Below are 20,818 nucleotides of genomic sequence, written 5' to 3'. Positions count from 1 at the left end.
ACCCCTAAAAGTTATTCCAAAGTACTTGGGAGACACAAAGTATATGAAGCCAGGAATCTGAAGACAAAGAAAATCAAAGCAATTCACAAAGAACAAAGGAAATGGGAAAGAATAAGAAAATAAAAGCACATGGATGAATGGAGGCTTGAAGTGAAATACAGGGTATGCATGTGTAGGGAATAAAAAAAGAGGGTCATTTAAGAGAAAAAGTTATGTATCAAACTGTAAGCAAGCAATGGGATTTTTAAAGAGAAAATTGCCAATTTCTTCTCAGGAGGCTGAAAGATTTTGAGGATCTGTGAAGGAAACTTGTAGTCAGTGCATGGCTGAAAGAGGAAGAGAGATAGAAAGGATGGAGCTATGTTTAAAAATGGATAAAGATTAAGGTAATCAAAGAGTCAAAGAGGTCCTCCAGGGGCCTGCTCTTATAGATAGAAGGGCTGACATTATTACAGGATTGAAACAAGGCCAACATTAGAACAGCACCGATCCCTGATTGCTGAGATTGTGGGTTACTTTTCCTTTTCACCTCTCTATGGTTTAACATGTTCTACCATGGATTTGGGGCTTCCCTGGTGACTCAGACAGTAAAGAATCTGCCTGCAAGGAAATGGCAACCCATTCCAGTATCCTTGCCTAGAGAATTCCATGGACAGAGGAGCCTGGCAGGTTAAAGTCCACAGGGTTGCATAGATTTGGATTACTTTTCTAATCAAAAGAATTTAGCACCTGTCGTAAGAGGGAGAAGGCAGAAACTGAGGCTCGGGTACCTGGAACAGTGAGAACTGAAGGATAGGGAAGAAGAAATCTGAAGTGACAAGAGCAGCCTTGGGTGGTCTCACAGTGAGGATGCTCCTGGAAAGATGGAACCCCTGGACTTGATGGAAGAAGAGAATGGACTCCACAAATGGGAGAGGATGTCTCTCTGTGTCCATACCAGCCTCTGACTTGAAGGTTTGGTACATGATCAGGTTGCCACCTTTTGTTTTCTGAGATCTCAAAATCTCCACTCTTCTCCATGAATCTTTCCCTTCCCCATGAATATGTTTTCATTTCATCTCCCTTGGGATCACTGTGCCTGGGTTGATGAGCTGAGCTTTTGGCTAGTTCCCACTTCATTACTCCAAGCTTTGGAAGGTTCCACTTGCCCAAGCTGAGAAGGTGTATATAGATGATGCCAGAAAAGGTGCTTGAAAGTCTATCCTCTAATTTAGGAGTGTGCAACATTGCCAGTGGATATCAGGGCAGCCATGGGCTCTCTTTTGCCACTTACTGGCTGGGTGAAGTTGGCCAACCAACTCAACCTGTAAAGTCCTTGATTTCTCTCTTCTGAAAAAAATGGCACCTGGCTGGATTGGAGTAGGTAAAGATATCTGCTCAGTCTTAAAGTAATCTGGGTCATTATTTATTCTGCTTCTTTACATACACATAGCTGTGCTAAAGGTTAGTTTTAGAGTTTAGGATTCTCATAGACAGGGCCCATCTCATGATATGGCTTCACGTTGAAAAAAATTAAGATGAAATTCACCTGACACAAAATTAGCCATTTTAAAGAATATAATTCAGTGGCCTTTAGTACTTTCACTCTCTCTCTTTGAAGTGTTAGGATAATATGGTCTCTGGGGTTGGTTCCATTTTGTTATACTAATAAAGGACTGCACTGCATCTCTGTGCTCATCACCCCGTGAACTCGTGTGCAGGAAACTCTCCAGGTCTAGGATGTGAAGAACCTGCTGGGTCATTCGTCCTAAAAGATAGTTTTCAGTTCAGTGTTTGTTGTCAGACTGCTCTCCAAAGTGGTTCACCACTCATGTCCCCGGAGAGGGTCTGAGGGTTCCCATTTCTGCTCCTACTCCCATCACAGGGTGGGGGTATTCCTGGAGCCCAACGGTACACAGTAGGTAAAAGTAATGAACTAGCTCCAGCAATATCACCACGGAGAGATCTTGAGAGCTAATGGTGAGTGAAAAAGGCAAGTTGCAGAGCACAAAACGGTTGTGGGGAACTCAGTTCCATCCATAAATTTTTATTTCTTTGGTTAAAAAGATACTTGAAGGGAATAAAACAAAATAGTGACAAATATCAATTCTAAGTGAGGGAGAAATGAGAATATCTGATACACTCTCAAAACTTTGTTGTATTAAAAAAAAATCCTCAATTAAAAGGGGAAAATTGATGTGCAGAGATTCCCAAAATACACCGGGTAACAGATTTTTTTTTTGAAGCAGCCTCCACATTTAGACTCACTTTTCCCCAGGCAGAGGTTCATATTAGGGAAGCTGGCTAGCCTTCCCTTGTGAACATTGTTTAAAAGTAGATATGATATCAAGGAATTTTGGAAGTTCGTATTTTTAACCAGTAAAATTTCCACAGGATGTAAAATAAGTGCTCAAGTCGATGCCTGCCTGGTCTGCTCCACCTAACCATAACTAAGTCAAAACCTGTGCAAGCTCTTTTGGGCCTGGGTGGGGGAGGTGACTCACTGTGTTCTTCCCTCCCCTCCCCGCTCCTTTATTCAGGTACAATCAGATCAGAATAAACATCAAGGGTGGCTTTGGAAGGGAAGGGAAGTCAGAGACTTGGAGACCCTGAGAGACTGCTTTTGTTCCACCAGGGCTGATGACAACTATGCGGGTGACAGGCTGGCTTCTTAATTAGAAGAATTGGCTCAGTGGTAAAGAATCTGCCTGCCAATGTAGGAGACGTGGGTTTGATCCCTGGTCCAGGAAGATCCTGGAGAAGGAAATGGCAACCCACTCCAGTATTCTTGCCTGGAAAAACCCCACAGACAGAGGAATCTGGCAGGCTATAGTCCATGGGTCACAAAGAGTTGAATATGACTTAAGCCTGAACAACAACCAAATTAAGAGCACCCATTTCCCAGGAAGGGTACTCACTCTCACAGCTTGCTTTGTGTGCTCGCAGAGGAAGCATTTAGAGCATGCATCTGCCTTTTCTTTTTTTTTTTTTTCGTTTTTCTTTTTGATAATTGTAAAAGTCTCATACTTGCTTTTCAGTTCGGTTCAGTCACAGTCGTGTCCGACTCTTTGAGACCCCATGAATCGCAGCACGCCAGGCCTCCCTGTCCATCACCAACTGCCGGAGTTCACCCAGACTCACATCCATCGAGTCAGTGATGCCATCCAGCCATCTCATCCTCTGTTGTCCCCTTTTCCTCCTGCCCCCAATCCCTCCCAGCATCAGAGTCTTTTCCAATGAGTCAACTCTTTGCATGAGGTGGCCAAAGTATTGGAGTTTCAGCTTTAGCATCAGTCCTTCCAATGAACACCCAGGACTGATCTCCTTTAGAATGGACTGGTCGGATCTCCTTGCAGTCCAAGGGACTCTCAAGAGTCTTCTCCAACACGACAGTTCAAAAGCTTCAATTCTTGCTTTTAGTGTTACCCAAAATATTAAAATAAAGTGTATGACTAAAGAGAAGATCAGATATAACTCATACCGGTGACAATCTCTGTTCTAGAATGATGTGCCAGTACTGCCCTGAAACTCCTGGGTTTTGGGCAAATCTGAATTTGAAGCCTGACCTGACCACTCAGAGTCATGCACCTCAGGTGAGCTTTTTTTCAGCTTCTATCCCCATCTCCAGAAAGGGGATGTGACACCTGCCACTTGGGGCTGCTCTGTGGATTCAGTGAGGCACTTGGCACCATTGCCAGTTACTTAAAAAAAAATAACAAATCTGAAAACGTTAATCAATAGCCTTGGGAAGTAGACTAATCCCCTTTCCCCATTTTATATATGAGAACACTGAAGCCCAGACAACAGTTCCATGAAGAGGGCTGATGCCTGTCCAAGCCAACCCCTTTCACTGAGCAACCCCACCCTTCCCCCTTACCCTAGCCTTGACCAAGTGTCTGCAGGTGACCAGTAGATCTGCAATCATCTTCTCTCTGGCCTTAGTCTCTGACCCCAAAACAGTGTCCAAGGTGATGGCTCACGTGGGTCCTCAAGGTCCCAGGATCAAGTTTTCTTAGCACTAGTTAAGTGAGTATTATATTAACCAGCTCATGTTTGTTCTCTCAACTGGGCTGTAAACTTTATTTCAGAGAAGGGACCAAATTCTCCTAGTTTCCAATAAGCTACAAGTCTCTGAAAAACAGACTGTATTCCTTGCGAGAGACTTTCAGTGCAGAACTTCTGCATAAAACTCATTTTAGCTTTAAGTTTCACCATCCAAATTTTACCCAGGTGACACATAGACACGGAATGAAATAGACTTTCTAAGCTGTTCTCCTGAACCGCTAACCTTTGGGCCCTTTCACAAGTTGCTGAACCTCTGAGCCTCAGTTTCCTCACCCAGAAAGCAAGGATATTCGCGTCTTCTCTGCATACTCTGTGGATCAAAATGAGATGCTGCATGGGAAGACCTTTGGTAAACTTTAAGGCAGTTTTCCTCCCTGACTCCTCCTGTCCACCCCTCCTTCCTCAAATGAGCAAGCAGTAGGACTGTGCCCTCTGTTCTCCTAAAGCGTTTCCCAGCAGCCCTGCCCAGCTGCTGCAGCTGAGACAGAACCAAGCAGCCATACATTCAGTAAAGGAGGAAGAAACAGTGTATCCGAGCTGAAAAATTCAGCAAGCTCCTAGCACTTGTTAGGTCAATCTGTTTATTGGGTTCCAAGCTAAACTCCTTTCCAGGAGGTCTAGGAAGGCCTAGACTCTTACACATTTCCAGCAATGAAACCTTGGTCCAGTTACTTAGTGTGTCTGAGCCTCGGTTTCCTCATTTAAAAAAATGTGATCATACTTGCTTTGCTGGATGATGGAATCAAATGAGGACATGCTACAGTAGGCAGTCAGAGTCTGTGATTTTCTCCTCTCCCCTTGTTACTTCTGTCTCCCTTCTGTTTATATATCTAACTCTCTGTGCCTTAGCTTGCTTTCTGTGATGTGGGGATAAGAATACCGGGCCTACTTAGCTCACTGGTTGTTGTGTGACTCTGCAATAAAGGCTGTGGTGGGGCTTTGGAAATGGTGGCACGTAGTATAAATACCTGTGTGGGCTTATTCTCAGGCTCACTGACCTTGATCTGATGAGCATGCTGGTCCTCTCAGGCCTGGGCTGTTGTGTGCAGCCGCCACTTGGAGGTCACTTAACATACCTTCTGTTATTGTTCTTCCCAAGGCCTCTGATGCACTCACATCTACCTGGGCTGCCCCACAGCCTCCTAACGTCTGTTACTCATATGCCTCCCCCTCTGTCTCTCTGGTCTCCTCTGTATTATAAGACCCAGGACCGTCTCCCCTCCGCTCCCTGGGTACAAAAGGATGCCTGCCACAATCCTGCAGGCTTTCAGAACAGAAGCTGCCTGTCAGATGCACCCCCACCCCCATCCTTAGCCTCAGGAATAAATACTAAAAAAGACTCACGATGGGGAGCTAAGGAAAACAAGAAGTGCTGCTAAAAGCCCCCAACAACCCACAGTGTGAACAGCCCCACCTCCTCCAGAGGCCACCAGCCCCCTCTGCAATTGAGGATGAGCCGCTGTGCACTGGACTCAGAGGGGCCCATGATGCTGTGGGCTGGAAGCTGGGAGTTGGGAGCTGGGAGGGCGGGGCCCACCGAGGCAGGGGAGCTGAGCTGCTCTATTCTGGGCACAGTTTCAAGGCCAGCTGCAGGGAGAACAAGCAGTCGCTGTGTGTCTGCAGCTGGCAGTGGTTAGGCCAGGGCTGTCCCTCACTTGGGGTATATTTAAAGACACCCCAGATGATCATGCCAACAGGAAAAATGCACACAGAGCTCCAGCCACGTCCAGTTTCCAGCCCAGTCCAGCCCCCTCCCCCTTTGCTGTAGAGTTTCTGGCCATGGATTTATGTATCCATAGAGGAAGGCAGGTTTCTCAGACTTTCCCAGGTGGAGGTGGTACCACCTGGGGAAAAGTGCCCCACATTCCTGGGCCTCTCTGCCCTCTGACTGAGCTGGCTAGAAGTTCAGGGGATTAGCTAGGTTGGCTCCTCCCACCCTGGGGTTGGTAACCCAGCAACCGCTGGGGAGAGGCAGGCAGATGAGTCAAAGAGAAGCACAGAATCTCTGGCTTTGTGTTTTGATTGTGAAAACTCCCCGTGAGCGCAGGCTCCCTTCCACAGGGAGTGGTGGGGCTTTCCCACACTGCTTTAGGCCAAATGCTCCTCCTCCAAGGGATGCCTGGGCCCCACTTGACTGCTGCTGCAAGCTCAGGGACAAAGCTGGTGGCCCAGCAAGAGCCCATCCTGGCCCAACTCTGACTGCCTTTCACTTGTTTTTCTCAAGTGAAAACAAGACCACTGGCCTGAATTCCATGGGAAGGGGTATGAGGGTCGGTAACTGAGAACTATGGGCAAGGGGCCCCAAGGGCCTGAGGTCCGCAGAGCAGAGACAGCAGGTGTGCACAGAAGTTTGGGCTTGCAGGTCAATCTTTTCTTAGAAGTGAGAAGACCTCAGGAGAGCAGCCCAGCAGAAGCAGGGTGGGGAATGAGAAGTGGGCAGCTTATCAACCAGTAAGTGAAGCCCACAGGCTGTGTCTGAGGCAGGCTGCTGCAAGTCCCGGGAGAGTTAAAATCCAAGTGCACCAACTGGATCAGCTATGTAATTTGAGTGTTCAAAATGCACATAAAGGGCCCTTTGCTAAAAAAAAAAAAAAACTATCAAGAATTTTAAGACAGTCACAGAAGAGCATTAAATGAGGAACCTTCTGAGTGACTGTGCAGGTTGCACACTTGGGAAGCTGGCCCTGAGTGCCTGAACTGGCTCCTTGAAAGTTGAGGCAGGTGAGCTGATGATGTCTGGTCACCCCTGGCCTCAACTGCAGACCCCTCAGCCCTGTGGTCTTCAGTTCCCAGACTTTTACCAGGCTTGGGACATTGCCTCTATCCCCATAGCAGCTTCTTTCCCTGAGTGGGTAGCACCTGTCTTCATTTCTTGAAAAAGAAGAAATTGAAAGGTGATGGTGGGGAGAGGGCTGAGGGCAGGAAAGGACTGCAGCCCTGAGTCCACTGGGCCTCTGGGTCTCAGACCCCAGGACTCCCTGGTCAGGCAGAGAAAGGCAGACCCCGTGATTAGAGCCTACTGGGAGTGAGGCTGTGGACATGTTGGGAACAGGATGGAGGTAAGAAGGATTACACCTGGGGCCACTATGAACCTAGGGGACATGTTCTGAGGGTAGGGGACATGTTCTGAGGGTATGTGACAGACCCGGACCAAAACTAAGGTCCCAAAGCAAGCTTTGGGAACTCACCTCCAACTCTATGTGGTCGTGGAGTTTCTTGCAGGTGGCCGCGAAGGTCTCCGAGGTGCCAAATTCAAAGTACCACAGCTTGTTCTTCATCCTGGACCAGGAGTCAGAAAGATGGCTCAGTGTTCTGTGTTTGAAATGACTGTGTACAGCAGCTAGGCTACTGGGGCCGGGACACTCAAGCCCTCAGCTGTCCCCAATCTTATGTTTTCAGCACTTCTTAATTGGATGATCAGGGATGGAAGACTTTTTTAACCAACTGTTCTTGCCACCAACTTAAAGTAAAACCTATTTGTTTCTTAGACATCATGGCTACTCTGAGTGAACAGCCAATGGCTCTCTGATCTTCCTGGTCAGAGCCAGAGAAAGGCCTGCTTGCCTCTGAATCTGGATCAAGGGAGGAGTTCCATGAAAGTCAACCAGGTGGCACCTGAAAGCACGCTCTGGTTAGTGTCCTTTCTACTACGAATGCAGGGGAGCTTCAGTAGTTGGGGTACAAAGGGAGGACGATCAGTTAGCCAGTTGAGACTTGACAGAGGTACAGCCTCAGGACAGAGGAGGGATAGGCCCACCTGAAACCAGCTAAAATGTGTGCTACTTTGTCTGCACTCTGATTGGGAGAAGCATAATGGAAAGAATTAGACACAGATTTGCAGGCAAGGAGGAAAGAGAGAGAAAAAAAAAGTGAGTTGTTTTGGTAGCAATAGTTTCCTCCCACTTCGTTCTCAATTGTATTCGCTGAGGCTATGACAATCCTTCATTGAGGGGTAGGCCTTGTCCTATTTGCTTCAAAGTAAGAGCTCACTATTTCGAGCTTTAAAGATGTTCAACATTTTCCTGATGGGCCGGGGGCGTGGGGTGGGGGTGGGGGAGGATGGGCAGCCGGAAACAATGGTGTTCCCATGTAGCCGGGAGCTCTGAAAAGTCAGATGGTTGTGTCCTGACACTTGGTCATTTTGATCAGATGGTCTCACCAGGAAGTGTTTCTGAAGGTATTCCATTCCTCCCGTCCCAACTGTCATCCTATTCTCAGGGGCTGGCTAAGAGAAGGGACACCTGTCCAGTTTATAAGCTGGCAGATTTTGCTGAGGAAGGATTAAACAGAATCACAATCTTCTTGGCACATCTTCAGGAGAGAGGATGCGCCTTGTGTGTTGCTGATCCTCCATCCTCAGAGCTGTGGACTAAGAGAAAGGAGCATTCTTCAAAGAAAAGAAGGCTTTCTTCCTAGTATTTCTTAGGCCATAGCAGGTGATGCTTTCAAACAAGAGGCACAACTTTTCTCTCTACGTTTCTCAAAGAGTCCACCCACAGCTTAAAGATGAGTCTGTGTCCTCCCACTGCATGAAGATTTCTAAGATCGAGTTGGGAAGTAGCCTTTCTGACTCTTGGTAAGCAGGAAAAGAAATGATAAACGATGACGGGAATAAGCAGTATTTATGGAGTTATGCTTATGAAGAAACTTAGAAGGGTTGGGTATTCTTTAAGTAGACCTTCTCAGCCAGTGTACTAGGCACAGGTGTGCCTGAGATTCCAATCTCCTCAGCTTTGGGTGGCCAGGTTGGGGTCTGGGCAGGCTGAGCCCCTGATGCCACAGCCGGGTTTCTTTCTGTATGAGATAAATGCCAAACAATTGCTTTTGTTTTCTATGCCTGCCATGATGTGCAGAGGAAACACTACTCTGATCAGTTCTCTGTATGCACAGAAATGTGAATCCAAGTTACCCAGGGATTTCATTAAAATGCAAATTCTGATTCAGTCATTCAGGATTTGGGCATAAGAATTCCTTGTTTTCTAACATGCTGCTAGTACTGGTCCAGCAATCACGCTTGGAGCTGTGAGGATCTGGGGACTCCTTTTGTGGCTCTGAAACATTAGTATTCATAAGAATCACTTGTGAATGTGATTAAAATGCTAGTGCCTGGGCTCTAATTTGTAGAGATTCTATGTGGCCTGTGTCTGACAGGGCCCAGGAATATGCATTTTATGAGTGCCCAGGTGATCGCTATTCAGGTGGTCAGCTGTCAGGATTTTCCGAAGCATTACTCTAGAGCCCAGTGAAGTGACAACCAAGGAAGAAGACAGACCGATTAGCCCTGAAAAAGAGGATTCCTCAGGGAAGACAGAATGAGGGTCAGCGCCTTTCAACAGACAATGATGGCAAAAGACCCAGTAACAGGAAAAGCACAGATTGTCATAAATGCCAAAGTTGAGGATGCCTCACAAGCAGCGAGAGCATCTCTGTAGCCAGGAGACCCGCATTATGATTCCATTTTCAAATATCACTGCTAGTCTGAATCATGACTTTTGAAAGTTATTGCCAGGAGATTTAGAGTTTTAATAAAAATTTCCGGAAGCCGCAAGCTATTTTTACCCAGAAGTGGTGCTTCTGATGATCTAATAAGGTTAAGAGGTCATGGTTAGGTCAGTATTGCAGAATGACTGAGAAGATCAAACAGACGGCTTTTTTGTTGCCGGTTAGATGTCCATTTCTGGCTGTGAACCCTAAGCCTCAGTTTCCTGATCTGTAAAATGGAGGTAATAAAAAGATCTGCTTAAAAGGGTAGTTGTAAAGATTAAATGGGATGACCGCAAAGCACTTCTTATAATGCTTGCTGCATAATAATCTCACTGATAATGTTAGCTACTTACTTATCAGTTATTATTTCAATGTCTTGGCATGTTTGGATACCATAACAAGGTTATGGTATCAGGTTGGGCAGCCGTAGACACCGTTGTTGTTGTTTAGTCACTAAGTTGTGTCCAACTATTCACGACCCCATGGACTGCAACACGCCAGGCTTCCCTGTCCTTCACCAACCCCTGGAGCTTGCTTAAACTCATGTCTATTAAGTAGGTCATACCATCCAACCATCTCATCCTCTGTCACCCCCTTCTCCTCCTGCCCTCAATCTTTCCCAGCATCAGGGTCTTTTCCAATGAGTTGGCTCTTTGCATCAGGTGGCCAAAGTGTTGGAGCTTCAGCATTAGTCCTTCCAACGAATATTCAGGGTTGATTTTCTTTAGGATTGACTAATTTGATCTCCGGAGAAGGAAATGGCAACCCACTCCAGTGTTCTTGCCTGGAGAATCCCAGGGATGGGGGAGCCTGGTGGGCTGCCGTCTATGGGGTCACACAGAGTTGGACGTGACTGAAGTGACTTAGCAATTTGATCTCCTTGCAGTCCAGAGGGACTCTCAAGAGTCTTCTCCAGCACCACAATTCAAAAGCATCAATTCTTCAGTGCTCAGACTTCTTTATGGTACAATTCTCACATCTGTTCATGACTACCATAGCTTTGACTATATAGACTTTTGTAGACATTATATATCCAAAGTTTTCTGGGAAAGAAAAACGTGATCATACTAGTCAGATCATGTGTCTTGACTTTTGGCTAAAAATATATGTTCCCTCCATGTCTAATCTAACAGTTTTTTTTTTCCAGAGTCAGACCACAGCCTAATCCTTGGTTAATTATCTTGACTGGTCACATGATTGTCCATAGACGTCATGTTTGCAAATATGCTTCTGAGAAAGTACACATTTGGTGTGAGACAAAGTATTTATTGACTCAAGAAATATTCAGTGTGCCAGGACTAGATAGGGTGTACTTAGGTGCAGGAGAGAACAAAACACAGAACTCCATGAGCCAGACACCTGAGAAAAGCAGCCAAAGAAAAAGAATATGGAAACAGTCATGTGCCAAGTACTTAAGCCTTGGGGATACCTAGGAGGAGGGACATCCAATTCTTAGTGAGGCCACCACTCATCCTAAGTGAGTGATGAGTTCTGAAGGATGTGGAAGGGAATAAGGAAAGTGGAGGAAGAACATTCTAGGCAGAGGAAAAAGCCCAAGCAATGGCCCAGGGTAAGAGAGAGCACAGTCCTGCTGGAGAGGATCTGGAATTCAAGGAGGGATAGATTGGCCAGATAAGGGGGGTGCAATGCTTAGGTGCTTGAGCTTTATCTTAAAGTCTATACTGTGTTGTGGACCATCCTCAAGTGAGAGTAGTGGTGAGGGGCTGGTGGTAGCGACCTGACAGATTTTTGTGCTTTTTAAAGATCACTCTGTTCCAAGTCTGGAGAGTCGACTGGAAGGGGTGGGTACAGATTTGAGGCCTGGAGGATGGTTTGTAGGTGGTGTAGAATCCCAGGAGAGAACTGGGAAGGACCTGAACAAAGGTAGTGACAGTAGGGCTCAGGCTAAGGAAAGGGATTCACAAGCTAAAATTTAGGAGGTGGAACTGACAGGGCTGGTTTGTTGTAAGGGGTGAGTGAGAAAGAATAGTCAATGACACCCAAGTGCTTAGGTTGCATGATAGATGGTGGGTGCTGTTCACTGAGTGAGAAGCACAGGAGTTCAGTTCTCCAGCGGCAGTCCTCTTTGTAACTGAGGGACAGCACTTTTGTGTTTTGGCATGTCCATCATCCATCCACCCATCTATCCATAGATCATCTATTGAGCCATACTATGGACTAGGCACTGCATATGACCTGGAGATGAGTGGTAAATAAGAGAGGCAGGATCTTTGCCTCACAAGTTTCCATACTTTTAATAGCTTCACCAAGATGCTAATGTTCAACCTCTGACTGACAGGACTTTTGTTCAGAAATCTGAGAGCTTTTCTTCCTCCTCTTTTAACTCAGGCACATTTTAGTTAGAAGTAAATACAATCTGGAAAATTCCATGGATGGAGGAGCCTGGTGGGCTACGGTCCATGGGGTTGCAAAGAGTCGGACATGACTGAGTAACTTTACTTTCACTTTCAAATACAATCTATTCCTATGGTTCTTTGGTTTTTCATTCTGCAAAACATTTCACATGCACTATCTCTTTCCCTTACTTCCAAGTAAGGGAAGACTTGAGGAAAAGTAAATTGTCGAGGTTGTGGAGCAAGTAAGTGCAGAGGTGGCCCCCTCCCTGACTGTCAGGCCGCAGAGCCTGTGTTTTGCGGCCTTGCCACACTATCTTCTCACGTCTTTGCATGTGGTGTGGTGCTGTGTGCTCTGATCACAGACTAGGCCGCTGTAAACCAGGCTATGAAATGGAAGCGGTTGCAGGCCTGGGGTGTAAGTGGTTGCATCACAAGCTGGGAAATGCTGTCTGATGAAGAGTGTACCCTCCCCCCGACCTAAGTCCCAGTGGCCAGGGGTGGAGTCTAGATGAGTCTCAATTGGATTTGTCACAGGAACCTCCTGGTCTTGAATCTAAACAAACTCAGAAAGTTGGGGAAACCAGAATAGATCCCTAGAAAAGCCAGAGGCTCCCAGGACACCCTGGACCTTTTTCTCTCAGCTCACCCAGAAATGAGGCATAGGCGGTGCCCATGAGGCATCTCCTACACAGAGTGAGATGGGGAAAGCTGGGAGACAGACGTAAATTTCACCTCGGGTGCCTCCCATTTCAGCTCCAATGTGGACCACTTCTGGCCGTGCATAATAAGAGAGGACCAAGGGGTCTAACGCAAGACCCCAGGATGGAATCAAGGAGCCCTGCTTTCAAATGCTGACTCCACCCTTTAGTGGTTGTATAACTTTGAACTTTTTCTTTCTTTTTTTTTACTTTTCTGAGCCTCTTTACTCATAAAATGGGTAAATACCTAATTCACAGATTGTTATCAATATTAAATGAGACATGTAAAGTCACTTATAACAGGCCTTGGTCTACAGGCCTTCATCCCCTGTACACATTAAAAGTTTGATTATTGGAAAGCCATCAGCAACATTCAATATTAAAAAACAAAGTACCCTCTTCCTAATAAAGGTCATGTATCTGGTTTCTCAGAAAAAATTGCCACTAGCCTTATATTAGATAATATAAAGGGGGATTGTTCTGGTTGCCTCTGCCCTAGCTGCCAAAATGGTTGCAAGTCCAAAGGCTGGAGCCAGGAGAGTAAGGACAAAGGAAGGAAGAGACTCCTCTTGGGATGAAGGTTGATCAGATAGAGATGGCCCCCCGCACCCTGCATGACTGAGGTCAGACATTAATGGTAGGCCTGAGGTGGAGGCTGGCATCGGGCCAAGTAACATAGAGGACAGACCCTCTCTTTGTATATGTTGGGGTGTTGTCACCAAGGACTGCACTGGCAGGCCCATCTGAGGCAGGGCTTCCTAAAGGTTTCTTAGCTGCTATGGGGCTTCCCTGATAGCTCAGTTGGTAAAGAATCCATCTGCAATGCAGAAGACCCCTGTTTGATTCCTGGGTCAGGAAGATCCCCTGGAGAAGAGATAGGCTACCCACTCCAGTATTCTTGGGCTTCCCTTGTGGCTCAGCTGGTAAAGAATCTGCCTGCAATGCGGGACACCTGGGTTCGATGCCTGGGTTGAGAAGATCTCCTGGAGAAGGGAAAGGCTACCCACTACAGTGTTCTGGCCTGGAGAATTCCATGGACTGTATAGTCCATGGGGTTGCAAAGAGTCGGACACAACTGAGTGACTTTCACTTTCGTGAGAACAGGAAGGAAGCCAAACCCCCAGCCTGCTACCACTGCATATCACAACACCAGGGAGGAGTAACCTAGATTCTCTGGTTCTGTCTACACTGGCAGAGCAGATGTGGATAGTGCTGAGTGCTGACAGGTTCTTTGTTGATCTGGAAGTAGAGAAAGCCTCTCGTCAGGGAAGCTTTAGACTTTAGGCTTTACATTTTCCCTGGTGGCTCAGACAGTAAAGAATCTGCCTGCAATGTGGGAGACTTGGGTTTGATCCCTGAGTTGGGAAAATCCCCTGGAGAAAGGAATGGCTCCAGTATTCTCACTTGGAGAACTCCATGAACAGAGGAGCCTGGTGGGATACAGTCTATGGGGTCGCAGAGTCAGACACGACTAAGTGACTAACATTTTCACTTTTTCAAAATTTTACGTATATCATCTCTTTCCATTCTTAGAAGAATCCTATGAGGGGGTGCTCTTGATGATAAATTCACAGAATGAAGCAAATTCTTCTCAGCCTCATCTTCTCTTTTTTCTTTCCCCCTTCCCATCATCACCCTAAGCACCTTTCCAAAGAAAGACATAATAATACTCTCTAACAATTTGACAAAGCCCTCATTCTCCCTGCTGAGTAGACAGCCTGACCGCCAGTGTTCTCTGGTCTTTTGAAGATGTCTCTCCTGCCATTACTTATAGCCCTTGTTGGAGGTTTGCTGCTGCTGCACGTGGTACTAGTTTTTGTCTGTTTCATTTGCAGTTGTATAAGAGCATGGCATTTGGAGTCCGAGAGGCTAGGGTTCACGCCTGGTTCTGCCATTTCCTGGTTAGACAAGTTACTTCAGTTCTTTGACCCTTCATTTCTTCTCCTACAAAATGGGAGTGTGATTTTCTACCCAGCAAAGTTGTGAAGCTCATATGGCAAATGCAAAGCACCAAGCAGGTGTTTCATGCATGGGAAGTACCCCCTCACTGTTCTCTCTTGTTGCTAAGAGACACACTCCCTGGGAGATTTGTTCCCCAAAGGCTGCAGGGGTAGGGACAGGAGCCTGTGGGGTTCTATCCCAGGCAGCCAATATTTTTTGAAGAAAATAAAGCTAACAATGTTTTAATGACTTTTGGATTGCTTTTTCTGCATCCGTCTTCCTGAGTTGTTTTTGGCCCAGCATTTCTTTCCTTCTCATAATCACCTTTCAGCTGGAGATGACTAATCCGTAACCAGTTGTCCTGAGGCTGGTTTCCAGGTCCAAGAAACTCCTAGGTTCACTGTCAGGCTCTAAGCTACCCTGGTGAACCCGTTCTTGAGGCAGAAGCCCCTCATCTGGGCTCTCAGGGACTCTCAGGCACATGGGGGAGTGGTAAACAGCAGCAGTGACACCGTGGGTTGACTCTATTTCTAGGCTTTCTTCATTTCCCCCTGCTTTATAAGAAAATAACATTGATTGCACACTAGTTAGTTGAATCTTTTCATTTGACAGATGAGGGAAAAATGAGACTAATTAAAAATGTTCTTTTATATTTGTCAGCAATTTAGGACTGGATTCAGTCACCATCCTGACAGCCTATGAATAGCCTGTTTTCAAGGATGTCCACAAGTGAAACCGAGCTCACTGCTGGGCATTTTCACCAGCAAAGGCAATGAGCTTCTGATGGCCCTTTTCTGATCATCTAGGAAGTTTTAAGGGCAGTAGACTTTTGAAGTCATCAAAACATGAAAACATTTCTTTGGATGTAGAAGGCTACAAAGAGGACACTATAGCTATTTCTAGAAATAGGAGCCCTTGAATTGAAGGTGTTCCTCTTTGTGGTTTGGACTTTGATAATCAGATTCCCTGAGTGGGTCATGACTCAGTCAGTCAGTTAGGCCTCTGTCAGCCCAGTGAAGCAGATGCTGCTCCCAAGATATGTTCTGTGTTGGGCTGAGGGAGCCAAATGATGTGGTGGCCGTGCTGGGCCAGCAGGCAGGAGACCTCCTCCAGCCCCACTTCTCATTCACCCTAGAATGTTGACCCCACGAGAGTTACGCAGGGTCTCCTAGACTCAGTTTCCTCATCCTACAGTGAAGGGCGGAGGATGACAAATTGCAGAGGTTTCTCCAAGCTCCCTGAAGAACCTGAGATGACAAGATACAGGACAGGGCGTGAGGGCCCCCCTCCTCTCCACAATCAGAGCCATGGAGGAGTGTGGGCCCGAGTATTTTTTTTTAACAAAGATGCCACAAAAATGTATTTTAAAGTAAACTCTGTTAATTATTAAAGTTGGCAACTAGTTCAGCTCTTTAAAAGAACACCATATGGGCCCCAAACTGCACACCTGGGGAAAACTCCACCTAGCCAACAGGCTACTTTGGTACATTAATTATATATTTTCATAAGGTTCATCTCAATTAAAAAACAGAAACAAATGATCTCAGTACCATGAGTTTGCTGGGTTATTGGTGCTGTTACTGCTCTGACTACTAAAGTTAGACTAGTGTCAGGTTATGAAGGAAAATAGGAATCTAGCACAACCAGAGAGGTATGATAGCAACCTAGGAAGAGTAAGTGCAACTCAAGCTGAATGACAAGTGTTACAATATTGAGACCATTTATTTGTTGACATTTTACATTATTTAAGTCCTGAGTGCTTTTGGATGTTCAGTGATTATGTTAACCAGAGTTTAGATCAAACTTTTAAAAAAGAAAAAATAAAAGCCAAGGTAGGTAAGGCTTAGTTCCAAAGCCAGGGTGTCAAGTCCTGTAAGGGGCCAGTGACTGTCATCTCACAGGTGCTGCAGAGGCCATCTGTGTCACCAGCACACCCAGCTGCCCTGGCCCATCAGAGAGCTTGTCACCACATCTAATCCACCCTGCATGCTATCCCCTGCCCTCGCTGCTCATTGGAATGGCACTTGATGACCTGCTGGCATAGAGCTATGGATGGAAGGATCTTTTCCAAGGGGAGGCAGTGGTCCTGTTGGTATAAGGGCAAGTGAGCCCCCAGCAATCAGGAAGCGGACTTTATAAATAGCTGTTTTTGTTCTCTGAGTTCGACTCTTGTGCCCGCTGCTCCTGCCAACAGATTTGTCTTGGCTCAGCTCAAGGGGCAAGGTATTCCCTGGCTTTTTTCCATACTGGTGACAAGACTGGTGTTCATGGTGCTCAGAAAAATATAGGGTAGTGAAAGAACAGGTGGACTGCAGACCAAGACCAGAAGCGGGTGGGCAACAAGACCAGAAGCATGTGGGGAACAGGAAAGGGGAAGAGCTCAAGAAGGGGTTAAAGAAAACCGAAAAGGCCAAGAAAGCAGGAGGAACCTGCCTAGTGTGTATTTTATAGTATAAAGACAAAATCCTTTTAATAACCTACAAAGACACTTCTTGAGTCATTTTCACGTGGGAAAAATTACCTGCAAAATCACAGGTGACATCATTTGCACTTAGGGGAACTGTGGGGTCCAGGGATTCCCAGCTGGGAGATCAGATTCCAAGGACTATTCCAAAGTATGGAAGGAGTTCATGAGTTGCTGTCAGTGTTTCCTAATATGTAGCAGTATTTGGGCATTTACTCATAACAAAGACTGTACAGGCTAACTAGCAGGTTAAAAAAATTTTTTTTTATGTGGAATGGAATAAAATCAATTACATTGGTTACTCTTGGCAACCTGCTCTGATTGAATGGCAAATGGATTCTGTTGAATCCTAAAGATAGAAAATGAATGGTTACTTAGAACAGCCTTTCTGGGCAACAGAAATCTTATTCAGTAGGGCATCCATGGTGGAGGGTGGTGAGGAATAAATAAGAGTACTGCTCCATTTGATAGTATGTGAGTACAAGCAGAACCACACCAGCTCTGCACAGCGGTTCTCTTCTAAGCCATACCAGCCTTCTCAGGGTACAGATTAGAAGACTGACATCAGCCTTAGGACACTGAGATGGAGGATGCACCGGCTGGGATTCAACTCCCAGCTTCCAGCTTCCACCTTCCCATCCTTATTCCTTACCTTGCCATCTATCCCCACTCCCCCTCCTGCGGCTCTGCCCCAGAGGCATCTGAGAGAAGTGGAAAGGTCAGCCCAAACCACAAGAGCTGATGACGGCAAAGCTGCGGGCCATTCCCATTCACGCCCGTGGGCTGGCTTTGATCGCAAGCCACGGTAAGACCACAAGCTCCAGCTCCAGGTTGGCGGACTCAGGCTACTCCAGCCCTTGTGTTGCTCTTCCCCAGAGTTGGCCGTCTGGGTCTCCCTCTGGGCCTCCAGTCTCCACTCTTGTCCCAGAGAAAAGAAGGGCCAAAGCCACTGGCCTCCTCTAGAGCAGCCATTCTGCCCCTCCCTCCCAGGGTAATTCTGAGCCCCGGAGAACCTGCTCCTTTTAAGCAGTGATCCTCCTACTGCACATAAGACAGTTGGTTTCCGTGGACTAGGGGCAGAGTCTCCTTCGGTGGACATTCCGGAATTCTGTCTCGCATGTGACAGTTTCCCCTCCTAAGGGCGGGACTCCAGTTGTGGGCATGAAGCCAGTCAAAGTCTGAAACGGGATCCTCCCCCAGGGTAGCACCTGGGGACACACCCCTGTGTGGGCAAACACCCAGGCCCAAGCAGGAGGTTTCTCTCAGACCCTCTGTCCATGGGTACCCTGCACACTCACAGACTCCGCGGCTCTGAGGCAGAGTCTCTCCCAAGAGACAGAAGTGTGACTTGAGAACAGCCACTGTGATGGGAATGCCACCACATGGTCCTGCCACTTTGGGGGTGACCCTCAGGACAGACAGCTGGTGAGGCAGCTAAAGTTTTCCTCTATTGAGGGCCCGAGTCTCTGGAGTGTTTTTCCAGTCAGTATCTGTCCTTGCCAAGGGAAAATAGTTCCCTTCCCCCATTCAAAATAATAAAGTAAAATAAAAATCTCACCAAGTTTGGCTGCTTTTAGCAATCCTTTCTCTCTTTGAAGATTTATTTGTGGAACGAAAATCCCCTTCAGGCCGATTTGGCTGAGGCTAGAGGGCTCTGAGTAAGCACAACCTCACAACTCTCAGACAGCAAAGTCAAATACGAGGACAGAGAGCAGCCTGGCTCCCAGAGGCAGGGAAAGGGGAGAAGGCAGATGGGCACGTGGGGCTCTAAGGCCCTGTGATGATTGCTTACTTGTTGTGTAGCTTTTTGATCCTGATCTATGCTTTATTAGCATTCACACAACCATTGGGCCAGGAAACTGGTACCTGAAGGCAGTTGGGAACAGTTAAGGCCAAGGTAGGGAGGATGGCTGGTTAGAACAAAGTTTGGGATTGACATATTCACACTGCTGTATTTAAAATGGAATAACTGATAAGGACCTACTGTATAGCACATGGAACTCTGTTCAATGTTATGTGGCAGGTTTGATGGGAGGAGAGTTTGGAGGAGAATGGTTACATGTATTTGTACAGCTGAGTCCCTTTGCTGTCCACCTGAAACTATCTTAACATTGTTCATCGGCTATATGAAAGTGAAAGTCACTCAGTCCGACTTTTTGCAACCCCATGGACTATACAGTTCAGGGAATTCTCCAGGCCAGAATACTGGAGTGGGTAGCCCGTTCCCTTCTCCAGGGTATTGAACCCAGGGTATCGATTCCCAGCCCAGGGATCAAACCCAGGTCTCTTGCATTGCAGGTGGATTCTTTACCAGCTGAGCCACCAGGGAAGCCCAAGAACACTGGAGTGGGTAGCCTATTCCTTCTCCCGCAGATCTTCCCAACCCAGGAATCAAACTGGGTCTCCTGCATTGCAGGTGGATTCTTTACCAGCTGAGCTACCCCAATAAAAATAAAAAGCTTTTAAAAAAATAAGGAAATGAAAGATAAATAAAAAATAAAAAGATGAGATTTTGTTCTCCAACCAACCAACCAAATATAGCCCTGAACATCGGGAGAAGGTAGGCTGAGGAAGCTCTCAGAAGCTCTTGCTGAGGAAGACCATTTCCTAGGTTCTGACCAACCAAAGCTAGAAACTAGGAACTGTTTAGCAGAGAAGGAGGCAAACCCCCAAAGCAGGTCCACAACCCCACCCTATAGTAATTCGCCCTATGTTATTCCCAGGGAGCCCCGAGAGAGACAGCAGAGCTTCCCCTCTGTCTCTACTCCCTCCACTCCCAGCTCACCCCCAGCTGTTGGGAATTGTCTTAGTCTCTACTTATCCAGTGTCTATTGTGTGCTGGACCTGCATTAGCTACTTTAGAAACCAAAGGGGCCCCTCCTGTGGTCCTCACATCTGTCTTCTGTGGTGGGTGCTATGTGGTTATTTTACAGATGCCTTTGAGGCTGTTGTTTCTGGACAAACGCAAAGCTCGCCTGAAATGGTATCGCGGTGTCTGAGGGGATGCTGGCTGAATAAGCCTGGTCTCCTCTCTCCCTCCCACAGCCAGCCTTTCTGAGCTTGAGGTGGTGCCCGATTTGTGACAGGTCAGGTTACAAAAGTTCCTTGCTTAAGCCAGTTGTTTGTCACTCTGAGCACATTTTCCCATAGAAACCATGTCATGTTGAGATTGGGTTCTCAGAGTAACCACCAAAGCCAATTATCCCATTAGATATCCAATGTCTAGTTTTGCAGACAGTGTGGTAGGGCTGAAAAAGCCCTGGTCAGAAGCCAGAAAGGCCTGGGTTTCAGCCACAGATCAGTCACTTACTTGCTACGTGGCCTTGGGCAAGTCATTTAGTCCCTAGCCCTTAGTTTCTTCATCTTTGAATTGGGATGGTATTCCCTACCTTGCAAAGTATTAGTTGAGAAGGTATACATGGGTCCTCTGATATACACTCAGATAATGAAGCAACAGAACTCCATTGCCATATATAAAACTGGCTTTGTGGCCTCATGGATTCTGAGTCACAACTTGAAATACAAGCGGCACATCTTTCTTGCTGAATTTGGATTGGGGAATCTTTGTTCTCCTTAACTTCCTGGAAAAGAAACATGGGGACTATTAATAAAACCCACCCTAAAATCCCTGGTGGCCACCCTAAAGTCGGGCTGGAGTTCTGATTAGACTGGGACCAGGGGTGGCAGAGGGAGGTATGAAGCAAAAGAGGTAAGAAGGGGGAGGAAAGGGCACAACTAAAGGATGCCTCATATTTCTTTGGCTTTCATAAAACTGCACGATGGTCTGGCTGCTTCCTCTGAAGTTTCTGTGCCTCCACACCATGAGCTAG

At 46.6% G+C, this 20,818-nt stretch overlaps 1 protein-coding gene across 4 annotated transcripts in view; it reads right to left on the bottom strand.

The window, feature by feature from the left end:
• DGKG (diacylglycerol kinase gamma) overlaps positions 1-20,818 on the bottom strand; it is a 226,518-nt gene that overhangs the window by 55,031 nt on the left and 150,669 nt on the right. For all 4 annotated transcript variants that reach the window (XM_070790495.1, XM_070790500.1, XM_070790489.1 and 1 more), the window contains one exon: positions 7,233-7,323. In XM_070790495.1, coding sequence (XP_070646596.1) covers positions 7,233-7,323 — 91 coding nt within the window. The remainder of the gene's footprint in view (positions 1-7,232; positions 7,324-20,818) is intronic.

Source organism: Bos indicus, chromosome 1 (genome assembly GCF_029378745.1).
Source record: "Bos indicus isolate NIAB-ARS_2022 breed Sahiwal x Tharparkar chromosome 1, NIAB-ARS_B.indTharparkar_mat_pri_1.0, whole genome shotgun sequence".
NCBI classification, from domain to species: Eukaryota; Metazoa; Chordata; class Mammalia; order Artiodactyla; family Bovidae; genus Bos; species Bos indicus.
Note: the sequence above shows the minus strand (reverse complement) of the source record. Positions and strands in the feature narration are given on the sequence as shown.